This window comes from Carlito syrichta, unplaced genomic scaffold, assembly GCF_000164805.1.
Source record: "Carlito syrichta isolate Samal-C Ts95f unplaced genomic scaffold, Tarsius_syrichta-2.0.1 Scaffold302779, whole genome shotgun sequence".
Lineage (NCBI taxonomy): Eukaryota > Metazoa > Chordata > Mammalia > Primates > Tarsiidae > Carlito > Carlito syrichta.
Window position 1 is genome coordinate 206,607 of NW_007246875.1, and position 13,142 is coordinate 219,748.

Genomic DNA, 13,142 nt, shown 5'->3' on the forward strand with positions numbered 1-13,142 from the left:
CTCCTGGGCTCAAGCAATCCTCTTGCCTCAGCCTCCCAAAGTGCTAGGACTACAGGCATGAGCCACTGCACTCAGGCTTCAAATGGACTTCTTGTATTGTTAAGCTCTAGGGAGAATAATATGTTCAGTCCAACCTATTTAACCCCAATGTCAGAATGTGCCTGAATAACTGTACAACTGTGGTAACAAATCAGATATGCCTTCTCAAGGATCCTGGCTTTTTTTTTTTTTTTTTTTTTTGAGACAGCACCTCACTTCATTGCTCACTCCAGGCTGGAGTACAGTGGTGCGATCTTGGCTCACTGTAGCTTCAACCTCCTAGGCTCAGGTGATCCTCCCACCTCAGCCTCCTGAGTAGCTGAGACTACAAGAGCATGCCACCATGCCTAATTTTTGCTTTTTTTTTGTAAAAACAATATCTCGCTATGTTGCCTAGGCTGGTCTCAAACTCCTGGACTCAAGCAATCCTCCACCTCGGCCTCCCAAAGTGCTGGATTTCAGGTGTGAGCTACCACCCCTGGCCCTAATTGATACTTTTTGAGGGTAAGTAGTTTGTCAAAGAAGGGTTGAAACACTGCTAAGAGAAAATAGAAGAGACAGAGAATAAAGACAGTTAATGAGGTAGCTGCCACAGTGAGTGAATGTAATTTACAGGGAAATTCTAAAAACAGTATAAAACATAGGCTTCAGAGATAGGGCACAATGGGGAGAGGAAAAATCTGGTATTTTTCACATCTTTATCAATGATTGGTTGAGGGCTGTTCCCAGAATGTCTTATTACCCAGACCCTCTGCCCTCCAGCCAAGTGTGCAGATAAAGCCTACAGAAGGGATAAGGCCAGAGGGATTTAGCAGGGGTCACAGCATCTGCTATAATGACTTAGACTCCTACCAGAATCTAGTGATACATTAATTTTCATTTATGGATAAATTTTAGCAATGCTTCATACCTCACTAGTTACTAGTGAGTAGCCCTTAGTTTGCATGGATAGGTCATTTTTCTATGTCACCCAAGAAAGGCATTCTTAATCATTCACAGTCCATGCAATGGTCCCAGCCCAGAGGACCACAAGACAAAGCTTCTATACCTCACTTCTGCCTTAACTAGACTAGAGGAAGTGAAGATACAGAGGGCTTAAGAGAGTGGACCCAACCGCCTATTAACGTATCTATTGAGTGATTCTTGACTATAGCAGAAGATTGGCTACAAAAAGAGGGTCCCCACAGAAAACCATTTAGTTCTGTTTATTGTTTTCCATGAAATAATCAAATTCTACACACTTGGAGTAGATTGTAAGTTCTGGCATCTAAATGGTAGTAGTTCCGGTTGATATCACGTAGGTATCTGTCCTTTGTGAGTTCCCTGGTGCTTAATAAAGCTTGTGTGCCACTTGAAAGATTTTCCGCATATGGCACATCTATAGGGTCTGCTGCCAGTGTGAATTACCTGATGTCGAAAAAGATTCCTCTTGAAACTAAAAGTTTTTCCACACTCTCCACATTCAAAGAATTCCTCCTTAGTATGAATTCTTTGATGCTGAATGAGATCCACATTCCGACCAAAGGACTGTCCACATTCACTGCATTTGTGCGTGTTCGGTTTACTGTGAATCTGCTGATGGCACATGAGGGTTGAATGCCGACCAAAGGCTTTTCCACACTCAGGACATTTGTGGGGTTTTTCTCCACTATGAATTAACTGATGTCGAATAAGGGTTGAATTCTGACTAAATGTTTTTTCACACTCACTACATTTATAAGGTTTTTCTTTGGTATGAATCCTCTTATGTTCAACAAGATAGGCAAGCTGCCGGAAACACTTTCCACAGTCATGACATCGATATGGCTTGTTTTGCAGGTGACATTGTTTATGAACCATAAGAGCCGACCGCTGTTTGAAGGCTTGCCCACAAACATTACACTCAAAGGGATTCTCTAAAAAGTGAATTCTTTGATGTTGATCAAACCATGCCTTGCGCCTAATGACTTTTCCACATTCACTGCATTGATAGGATTTTGCTCTCGTAAGAATTTGCTTGTGTCTCAAAAGCAATGATCTTTGATTGAAGAGTTTCCCATTCTCATCATATCTGCCCTGCTTCCACCCTGTTCCAGCATTCTGATCTTGAATAAGTTTAAGATTTTGAAGGAAGCCTCTGTTGTACTCACTGCCACTAGCAGGGAGAGCATGCCTGCAACTGTCCATAAATTCCTTACATTTATGTAACTTTTCTGAAAGTTTCTTGGACGTTTCCTGCATTACCACTGATATCTTATATGACTCTAAATCTTCAGCAACTTTCTGCCTTGGAGTTAGTTTTTTCATCTTGTATCTGGCTTCAGAACCTAGCCAAATAACAAGGAAAGATATAAATGACCTGTCCACTGAGAAGAAAAAAAAGAAGCCAACTATTAGGTATATAAGACAATACTAGGGTGGCCTGAAGTGAAGTCAGGAAGTGCTCACCTGTTTACATCATCGGACGAAAAAGACCAAAATTCTGAATTTCATAGCATGGTCTACTATCATAACAGAAAGAGATCTTGGCATCCACAAACCCACTAAAAATGCACAAGAGTGTGTGCCAGAGAATGTGAAACTAGAACAAACCCGTCACCATTATTGGAAAAACAGCTTATTCTAGGTACTCAATAGTGTTACATAAATGTTGGAGAGGTAACACCTTATGCTTCAATATATGCATGTTAATAACTGAGTGAAACAACTCCTTAAAAATGTAGAAAGTATAGGATAGAACTCAAAAGAAACCAGATAGAAGTAGGGACAAAAGTCAACTGACTAGAGCAATTCAATCGGGGATGGTTTTGCCCCATGGGATTTTGATGTCTGAAGACATTTTTGGCTGTCATAACTGGGGAGGTTCTCTAGTGGATAAAGGCCAGGGATGCTGCTACACATCCTACAAAACACGGGACAATCCCTGCACCCTAGGAATTAATCAGCCACAATGTCTATAGTGCCAAGGTTGAGAAAACTTGCACCAGAGGAATATGAACAGCAGAAGCAGCATCAGGGCATAGTAAGTCAAAAAAAAGAGTAAGTACATCAAGAAATACTGAGGGAATATGAAAAACAAAATGAAGAAGCGAGAGCACACACCTGTAATCCCAGCTACTTGGGAGGCTGAGGCAAGGGGAACACATGAGTCCAGGAGTTCAAGACCAGCCTGGACAACACAGTGAGACCCTGTCTCAGAAAAAAAAAAAAGCAGCAGCAGCAGCAGCAAGGGAACAAGAGGTAGCATAGAGAAAGGATAAGTAATGAGGGTTGAATAAAGGCATACCTAGGGTGGCCTGAAACCTGTCACTTAGAAAACACCAGAGCAGCAACTTCAGAAGCACTTTGTCCTGCAGGAGACAGGATGAGCTTTGCAGACTTGAAATCAACTCCCATTGTCTACCTCCTAACTGTGTGAGAGTCATCTTAATCTTTTGCTTTCTTCATGTGGGAAGTGGGGATCTTCCTCCCACCTTCACAGGGCAGTAGGGATGAAGAAGTGGAATATTATATATGTCCAACACCTAGCTCAGTATCTGGCACACAGAAGGGGCTTCATTAATATGACTTCCCTTCTCCCTGATTCCACTTGCCTGGGTTTCTTCCTCACCCACCTGGGCAAGCACTACTGGAAGCCTTCCTATTCCCAGCTCTCGGTAGATCCAGGATCCATGGCTCGTCCCAGTTCTCCAGCTGACAGATCACCTCAGGTTTGGGAAACTGAAATCCTACTCATGGAGAAGTAAGTGGGATGTGGCCGTTAGTGAGTTACAGCGAGGTGGGCCTGGGCTCAGTGACAAGCAGAGGTAAGGACAATAATCAAAAGGGTTGGTGAGAACAGAAATTGGCATAACCTTTGTAAATATTTGGCAATCTTTATTGAAGGTCTGGACAATGTTAATACATTTGGGTATGGTCATTTCACCTTAGAAATATAGCCTATGGCACAATTATGACAAAGATGAACGTATCAGATGTTCAGCACTGTGTTACAACAGAGCAAAAGTGGAACAGTGTAAAACTGAAAATAAACTTAATGTCAATAGGGAACAATTAAAGCAAGTGTAGTACATTAAGATGATGAAGGCATAAGTTTTAGGCAGATATTAAAATTTCTTGTATTCAAATATTTATTAGAATTTTAAAATGTAGGCCAAGCTCAGTGACTCAGGCTATAATCCCAGAAGTTTGGGAGGCTGAGGTGAGTGGATTGCCTGAGCCCATGGATTCAAGACCAGCCCAGGCAATTTGGCAAGACCTTGTCTCTACAATAAATCCAAAAAATTAGCCAGGCGTAATTCCAGCTACTTGGAAGGCTGAGGCAGAAGGATCACCAGTGCCCAGCAGGTCAACGCTGGGGTGGCTGTGAGTGTGCTACCGCACTCCAGCCTGGGCAACAGAGTAAGACTCCAACTCAAAAAAAAAAAAAAAAAAATTTTAAATGCTCCTTATATATTTTAAGACAGAATATAAAACTCATGTATAGCAAGATCTAAACTTTGTTTTAAAAAACAATGTGTGTGTATGTATGTTGTAATACAGTTTAAGCATCCCTAATCTGAAATGCTCCAAAATCTGAAACTTTTTGAACACCAACATCACAACACAAGTGGAAAATTCCACACCTGACCTCACATGACAGTCTGCAATCAAAACACAAGTGCCCAACACACATTTGATTCAGCATCTACAAGGGAAAAATAAAGTTACCTTCAAGTTATGTGTTTAAGGCGTCACATGAAACGTAAATGAATTTCTTCTTTAGAATTGGGTCAGATCCCCAAAGATCTCATTACAAATATACAAATATTCAAAAATCAAAAAAATATCCAAAATCCAAAACACTTCTGGTCCCAAACATTTTGGCTAAGGAAGTTCAACCTATAAGTAGGGAGATACACAGACTGACAGGAAAAAGTAAGCCAAAATGATAACACAGGAGTTATTTCTGAGTAATGGGCTTGTAGATGATTTTTATTATCTAAACTATTCACTGATATAGTTTCCAAATTTCTATAATGAGCATTATTATTTTTAGAACTAGTAAAATCTGTAAGGAATGCAGTGATTTGGTAAAAGAAGCACTCACAAATGCTACTATTTGATAGGCAAAATAGTACAAATTTTTTGAAAAATCATTCTGTAATCAATAAAGATTAAAGTGGGCTGGGTGCAGTGGCTCATGCTCACAATCCCAACACTTTAAGGAGGACAAAGCAGGAGGATTGCTTGAGCCCAGGAGTTCTAGTCCAGCCTAAGCAACATAGCAAGACCTTGTCTCTCAAAAAATAAAATAAAATAAATTAGGCATGGTGGCATATGCCTGTAGTCCCAGCTCTTTGGGAGCCTGAGGCAGAAGGAAGGATTGCCTGAGCACAGAAGGTCAAGACCTGGGCAACAGAATAAGACCTTGACTCAAAAAAATAAAAAAGATTTAAAATGTCATCTCCTTAATTCCAAAACTTTAGTTCTGAGAAAATATCTTGGGAAAGAATCAGAAATTCATATAAAGATTTACAGTCAGAAATATTCATTCAAACATTGTAAACACACAAGCAAACCAACAAACAAAAACAAAGCCAAGCTGAATGTCACAAATGCAAAACAATGAAATACTATTATGGACCATACAATGGAACTATATTATGATCATTTACTATATCTGTGGGAAAATGCTGATGAAACAATGTTAAAATAGATTACAGAATTACACATAGAATATGCTCAGCTACTTTTGTAAAAGCATAGGGAAAAAAGACTAGAAGAAAATATTCCAAAATATTAATGGTGTTACACCTGAATATTTTCCCCTTCCCTTCATACTTTTCTATTCCTTCTATATATTCATGTATGCCCTTGTAATGCTTTTAAGGAGAAAACATTATAAAAATCCAGAGGTGTTGGGAGGCTGAAGTGAGTGGATTGCCTGAGCCCAAAGGTTCGAGACCCGCCTGGGCAGCGAGACCTCATCTCTACAATAAATCAAAAACTCAGCCAGGCGTGGTAGCGCATGCCTGTAATTCCAGCTACTCGGAAGGCTGAGGCAGAAGGGTAGCCGGAGCCCAGCAGGTCAAGGCTGCGGTGGCCGGGAGCAGACACTGCACTCCAGTCTGGGCGACAGAGTGAGACTTCAACTCAAAGAAAAAAAGAAAAAAAAAAAAAAATCCAGAGGTGAGTGGACAATCTCACAAGAGGTGGTCAAGACCCTGTGCCAAGAATGTCGGTATCAGAGTCAAACATATCCCCAGAAAGAAAACTATTACTGAGGCAGCTCCCACAGTGGGAAACTCTGTAGAAGACTGGGAAAAGGTAGGCTTCCAGAAAGATGGAAGCAGTGATGGTTCAGAAATGAATTGAGTTTAAAATAATTTCTTGGGTACCTACTAATGTCACAAATAGGAAAGTAACCCATTTCCAGGGAGAAGAAAGAAAAAGACTTTTTAAGAGCATATGAAGTGAGCCTTTGGAACTAAGTCCACCATAATCCTTTCAACTCCTAGAGTCTTACAGGTATGGAAGATGGGGTGGGAGGAGAGAGCAAAGTGTCTCTGATTCCTAACACAAACCACAACTATTCACTGTCCCCAATCCCTTATGTGGAACCCCTTGGGGCCAGACGTGTTTCAGGATTCAAAATTTTTCCAGACTTCAGAAATGTGACTTAGAGTATGTGTTTTATATTATGTACCATCTCCAGTAGGGTTTGGAACTATGCCCTCAATTAAATACACTATTACCTCTGAAGCCAGGTATATAGATATGCACATCAAGTTGGAAAAAAAGGATAATAAATAGTTTCCTGTGGGATGAAATCAGGTTTCGCTGCCTGGTAATTTTAGATCAGGGTTTGTAGCCAAATGAGTTATGAAAAAACTTTGGGTTTTCAGAGTTTTTTCTGATTCTAGAATTGCAGATAAGGGACTGAGGACTTGTACAGACATTCAGAACACAAGCAAAGCTCAGTCTTCAAGCGGACTCATTACCCAGCAAGACCATGTTCATGTAGTTTTCCAGCATCACATCTCTGTAGAGGTCCTTCTGGGCCCAGTCAAGGTGGTTCCACTCCTCTCTGGTGAAGTACATTGCCACATCCTCAAATGACAGCAGCGCCTGAAAAAATTGCTGATAAACGTAACTACAATTCTTATAATAACTTGTGTGTGATGATTATTAACTTGCAGATGAGGAAACTGAGGTTCAGAGAGGTAAAGTGCCCTGTCCAAGGTCACTCAACAAATCAAGAATAGATTCAGGGCGCCACTCGGGCCTGATGGCCCTCAGGCCAGACATGTTCCGTCTTCCACACCACAAGGTCAACAGACTTTTTCCTCCAGGCCTCTGGTCCCCTGTTCTTTTTCCTGTCCCACTTCAACCCATTGCCAAAAGCCAACCAGAAGCCAGAGGTCAAAGGAGGTAAAAAAATACATAGATCAAAGTGCAGAAGAGTACTTAGTACAGTGTACACAGCAGATATCTACAACTGTACTTAATTGTGTTCCACTCCTGGGCTGAGAACAAAAGGGTCTCACCCTCACTCCTGCACCCCTGCAACCCTTGAAGTAGAGAGGCCTGGGGTTGTCCAACATACTCTCTACTCTTACAAAACACTGTGTGGGTTCAGAGGGGATATACGCAGGGAAAGGGCAAACACTTGCTGTCATATAAGTGATCCGGATTAGGAAATATCCACCCCCATCCTGAGAAACTTCTCGTAACTCCCCTCTGCAGACAAGACACCAGAATCTCCCCAGTCATGTGGCCTTTCTTTCCTCCCTATCCAGCCCTGGTCCAAAGCAGCCCTGGTCCCAGCTTCAGGAATGAACAGTGTGCTGGGAAGATGGGGAGGTCAATGTTGTAACTGGTAACAATCAGGTCAATAATACCCCACAGAAGGTAACCAGACGGGTAGCCCATCCTATCCCCTTCCTGTCAGAAGGCACCGCCCGCTGTCTTGGAAAATACAGCCTGTGGGGCACATGCTCTTTAACTCCTCTCATGTCCCACCACACTTTCTAGATGTTCCCTCAATTTTACCTCTCTCTCCTGTTGTCTCTTAGAGGAAGAAGGTTCCCTTCTCCTAGTAATTGCTTCTCCTCTGCCTCTAACTCCATTCTCTCCCATGTCCTCCAGGGTCTTATTCCAGCTACAACAACTTCTCCTTTTCCGTGTCTTTACCTTCTTCCCCAGTCCCTTCCCTTCAGCCAGCAAAAACACTAAAATCTCTCCTATCTTTACAAAGATCTTCCTGCCCCTTCCTTTCCCACCCCATCTCCTTTCCTTCCTGGACAGCCCTCTGGAAAGGACACTCCACACACTCATTTCCCAACCACTCCACACCCACCATCTGGCTGAAGCCTCCATCATTCCTCTGAAACTGTTCTAAGCACCTTTCACTCCAGGATGACCACCTACTTGGGAACACAGGGAAGGGGACATCAGAGAAGACTGCACAAAGGAGAGGATTTCTGAGTTGAGTCTTAAAATATAAGCAAGGGAGTTTGCCTGTGGACAGAGAATACAGCATGGAAGGAAGAAGGGTGCAAGGAAGGAGCCTTGCGCTTTCAGCAAGCAGGCTCCGGCTGTCCTGGAAAAGCAGGTGGAGCTTCAGAGCATGAGGCCCAGGGAGCTACACTGTCACACTGCTGCAGCTCCACTCCAGTCTGCCCACAACTGTCATCTCACAAGTGTTGCAATGGCCTCCTAATTTTTACACTCAGCCTCTTCTAATCACCCTCCTTCACACTACAAATTCAATAACTAGCCTTCCATTATACCCTTTAATAGGAACAGTTCAGAACTGATTCCTGTATCGTAAGAAATTATTTACTTATCTATCTCCCCAATGAGACTGTAATCCCCTTCAGGTAAGGGCTGATCTCCCCGCACAAAGGTCGCATCTGAAGAATATAGCAGCAGCACACAATAATGCTCATTGACAGAAACCATAAGCAACTACAGTCATAACAACTCAACTCACTGAGCACTAAATGTAACTAGCTCCTGTGCAAAGGACTTCATTTAATCTTCTTGACTCTTTGTGATAACCACTCTTATCATCCCATTTCACAGATAAGGAAACTAGCCAGTGCTTATATAACTTGCTCAAGGGAATACATCTAAGCCAAAGCCTGGATCTGAACCTATCTGACTCCAGAGCCTAAGCGCTTTCCATCACACCTTCTAGGAAGGAAAATTCCCCAAATTGATCAAGAGGGCTCAACCTGAGGAAGGAGCTGGTCAGCAGCAGGGACTGTGCTGAGGAAGCAGAGGAGGAGCCACAGCTCACCTTCCCCCTGGCAGTCAAGAATATGGCTTCCATCGCCTGGTCTTTGATAAGTGGTGGGATCCGGACCATCGGGCTGAGCTGAAGAAGAAAAAGAGAAAACCAATAAGGCCAGCTCTAATTTGAAGCTCTTTTGCTAAGCAGACCTGAGACTGGAAATATCAATGGGGCCCACAGACAAACTTAATACAAAGTCACTGTGTATGCTGTGGGAATATGTGATAAAATATTCTTCAAGGAATTCTGAAGCCAGATTGACTTCAAAAGCTTCATCCAAGGGAACCTACAGGCCAGTCTTCCCCCGCTCCCTAGACTACGTTCTCCGGCACTTCATTTGAGAGACCACATACACAAAGGGACAACAGCCAGACCGCATAAAAACAGAATTGTTCTGGCATTAGCACAAATAACAACAACAACAAAAAAAAAAAAAACGAACTGATCTACAACCTACAGCAAACAACTCTAGAAGCCAAAACATACCCTCTACAGCTACAGGCCCCAAATCAAGACTTGGTCCATAACTGCCAGCTTTATCCAAATTTTTGCCCTCCCCACCCCCTTCAATTTAGAACCAACAGAAGAAAGCCATACCTGCTCCTCTACCCAATCCCACATGATACCCTACTTCTAGTTAACCTAAGTAATCTAGCTGGTTTCTCCAAGCCAAAAACCTCCAAACGGCACATTTGAACCTTCCCTTTTTTCACTATAAAACTTTCCTCTGCCTGCCTGTGAGTCTCTGCTCCACACAAGTGTTGGTGGCCTACTCCCTTGCTATAGGACGCTCTAAATAAAAAGGCTTTGCTTGTTTTTTTGTTTGTTTGTTTTGTTTGTTTTGAGTTGGAGTCTCACTCTGTCGCCCAGACTGGAGTGCAGTGGCCGCTCCCGGCCACCGCAGCCTCGACCTGCTGGGCTCCAGCGTTCCTTCCGCCTCAGCCTTCCAAGCAGCCAGAACTACAGGCGCACACTACCACGCCCGGCTAGTTTTTGATTTATTGTAGAGATGAGGTCTCGCCAAGTTGCCCAGGCGGGTCTCGAACCCGCAGGCTCAGGCAATCCACTCACCTCAGCCTCCCAAAGGCACGGGATTACAGGCTGAGCCACCGAGCCCAGCTTGCTTGTTCTTTTTTGGATACTCTTCATTTATTTCTACATCTCACAGACTATTCTAGGACCATTACTGGAGATTTTAGGCTACATATATACAAAAAGATAATTACAAATTCAATATTGTTACTCTCAGCAAGTAACACAGGGCATGAAATAAAGGTAATTTAATTTTTTGTGTGTTTTTCTATATTTTCCAAATTCTACATTGAACCTAACGTTACTCTCATTAAAAAAAAAAAAAACTCACATACCAACAAATAAGTTTTATCTTGTTTTCCCCACTGTCATTTCAACCATCAGTTTAGCTTGGCCTGGGACACTAATCCCCAAACTTGACTTGTGAAGAAGCACAGGAGACTTCACCCCCAACATATGACTCCCTGGTGTAATGAAGATTTTGGATTAAACATCCTTAGAGACCAACAGACACTGGAAGAGACTTTTGCCCTACCTACATAAAGACCCAAAGGACCCACAAAGGAGACAATTGTTTTTCCTTCCTCTCTGTTATCTTATTATCAATAGATAATTTATTATAAGAGAATTTTCATATCTACTCATAGGGTTAGTTCATAGGATTTGTCAGCTGATTTTTCAGGGAGCCTTCAGAGGGTAAAGGGAAAGTTTTCCCTTGCCCCCCACCCTCTCCTACCCCAAACCTAGCCATTAGTTCTCCAGGAGCCAAAGTCATTTTGGTTAATTCCATGAGGCTATGTCTTTGTTTTTCTAAATCTACTTATTATTCCTAACTCTCCTCCCACAGCCAGCTCCACCCACTAACAAGCCCAACTCTGTGTTTTTTGGGTCCATCAACCACCCTCCAGCTCGGGATTTGCTAGAAGGACTCACAGGATTCAACAACAGTAGTAATTACATACTTGCTCTCTCATTAAGGGTGAATCTTTCTTTATGTAAATTCACTTTAATGAAAGCTCCTCACACACAGTTCGCTTTCCCTGAAAACAGTTTAGAACACCACTCCAAAAACTATCCTGATCAATGGCTCCAAGACTGGGGTAGAAGCTTCCTCCATTTCATTCTCTATACTAGATTTATTGAGCATCTATTGTGAAGACGGCATTTGGAAGTCAGAATTCTAAATGAAAATTCAAACGGTGGCCACCTTTGGGCATGACCATAGGCCAACCACCCATGGCCAACCCAAACTTAAAATATGCTGATTTCCACACTGCTTTCCACAGAGGTTGCACTAAAAGCTCTAAAAATTGACCTTCCATATGACCCTGCAATCCCCCTACTGGGAATATGCCCTGAAGAACACAAATCACTCTATAAAAAAGATACCTGCACACGTATGCTTATCGCAGCGTTGTTCACAATAGCAAGAACCTGGAAACAACCATGCTGCCCATCAAAAGAGGACTGGATTAAAAAAATGTGGTACATATACACGATGGAATACTACGCAGCCATAAAAAAGAACAAAATCATGAATTTCACAGCAACCTGGATGGAACTAGTCTATAATACTGAGTGACCTTTCACAGAAAAAAAGATCTGAATATCACGTTCTCACTCATATAATGGACCTTGAACATCCAATGCAATACTATAAGAAAATGCCTGACGGTACTGGGAAACTATGGGGGGGAGGGGGATGGGATTAACAGTAGCAAATATCTGTCTGGGGCTGGGAAAACACCTCTTATCAACGAGGTGCCTGAATGAAACGTAATTGTACACCTAACCCTTAACTGTACCCCACAAAACCATAATAAAAAATACTAATAAAAAAAAAAGATGCCACTGTAAAAAAAAAAAAAAAAAAATGCTGATTTCCCCGAATAGTGAGCTCTGACCAGAAACGAAGCTTCAGCTTTTTTCTTGTCCGCATGATAAAACGGAACCAATCAGCTACAGACGAAAAGCTTCGATAGTCCTACTTGCCCTCGAAGGCATGAAGTTTATAATAGCCAGTTACACTCCACTCCACTTCCTCATTACACTTTATAGGCTGCCATCGTCACAGTTCACCAAACGTTCCCCTGATGCACAGCAAACTCTTAAAACTTCAATTTGACACGACTTTTATTTTTGACAGCATCCAGGATGCTGCTTCACAATCACGTGCACATCTTAAACTTATAATCACATCTCATTTTGCCCCAACCACAAAAGCAAGCGACAGCGTGAACCAGCCATTCATTCTTCGGACTTTGTTCCTCCTCGCTGCGGAACACCTGACACGGCCGAAGCTATTCAAAACCTGGTGCCACGGGCCCCGGGGAGCCCCTGCACATGCCCGATGACCTCCCCTGAAAGCCAGGAGTCTCTCAGCAGCGGCTTCCCCGCGACACCCACTCCTCCCAGCACCCCAGTTTCTTTCTCCCCAAACCTGCAGGCGCCTCCGACCCTCTCGCCGCGCCGCCTCCACCCGCGGCAGCCACGGGGCTGGGCTCGTCTCTCGGGATTCTCGGGCCTGACCAGGGGTCTGTCTGGCCGGTCCCTCTGCCCACTTCCACCACAGGGAAGAGACCCCCGCCTCGGCCGCCGGGGCGTCCTCCGAACCTCTCGCCGGCCCCACTAGCGCGCGCCGCGCAGAGCGTCCCCACGCGCGACTCTTCTAGGACCGCGGAGGCTTCGCAACTCTCTGGTCGGGGGAAGACAGCGAAACCCTGGCGTCGGACGCCACGCCTCCCTTGACTCGGACCAATCAACGGCCAGACAGAGCGCGAGGGCAGTCACGTGACGCCAGTCCCCCCCCCCC

General features: G+C 43.5%; 2 protein-coding genes across 2 annotated transcripts in view; one reads left to right on the top strand and one right to left on the bottom strand.

Annotated features, from left to right (window-relative positions):
- Window positions 1-2,302, top strand: part of ZNF394 (zinc finger protein 394) — a 27,149-nt gene extending 24,847 nt beyond the window's left edge. The window contains exon 3 of the mRNA XM_021711867.1: window positions 1,858-2,302. Coding sequence (XP_021567542.1) covers window positions 1,858-1,880 — 23 coding nt within the window. The 3' untranslated portion in view covers window positions 1,881-2,302. The remainder of the gene's footprint in view (window positions 1-1,857) is intronic.
- Window positions 1,227-12,816, bottom strand: ZNF789 (zinc finger protein 789). The gene is made up of 5 exons (XM_008057132.1): window positions 12,771-12,816; window positions 9,305-9,382; window positions 7,002-7,128; window positions 3,633-3,746; window positions 1,227-2,345 (listed from the first exon to the last, which is right to left on the bottom strand). The coding sequence occupies exons 2-5, from the start codon at window positions 9,371-9,373 to the stop codon at window positions 1,333-1,335; spliced, it is 1,323 nt and encodes a 440-aa protein (XP_008055323.1). The 5' UTR covers window positions 9,374-9,382; window positions 12,771-12,816; the 3' UTR covers window positions 1,227-1,332.
- Window positions 12,817-13,142: the final 326 nt, after the last annotated feature.

Excerpts from the sequence above, each read along its gene's own strand:
- ZNF789 (XM_008057132.1), bottom strand. The coding sequence starts at position 9,373 with ATGGTCCGGATCCCACCACTTATCAAAGACCAGGCGATGGAAGCCATA. Across the intron at positions 3,747-7,001 it reads CATGAACATGGTCTTGCTGG|GATTTCAGTTTCCCAAACCT; the intron begins GTAATGAGTCCG and ends CTCCATGAGTAG. Across the intron at positions 2,346-3,632 it reads TTCCAGTAGTGCTTGCCCAG|GTTCTGAAGCCAGATACAAG; the intron begins GTGGGTGAGGAA and ends TTATTTGGCTAG.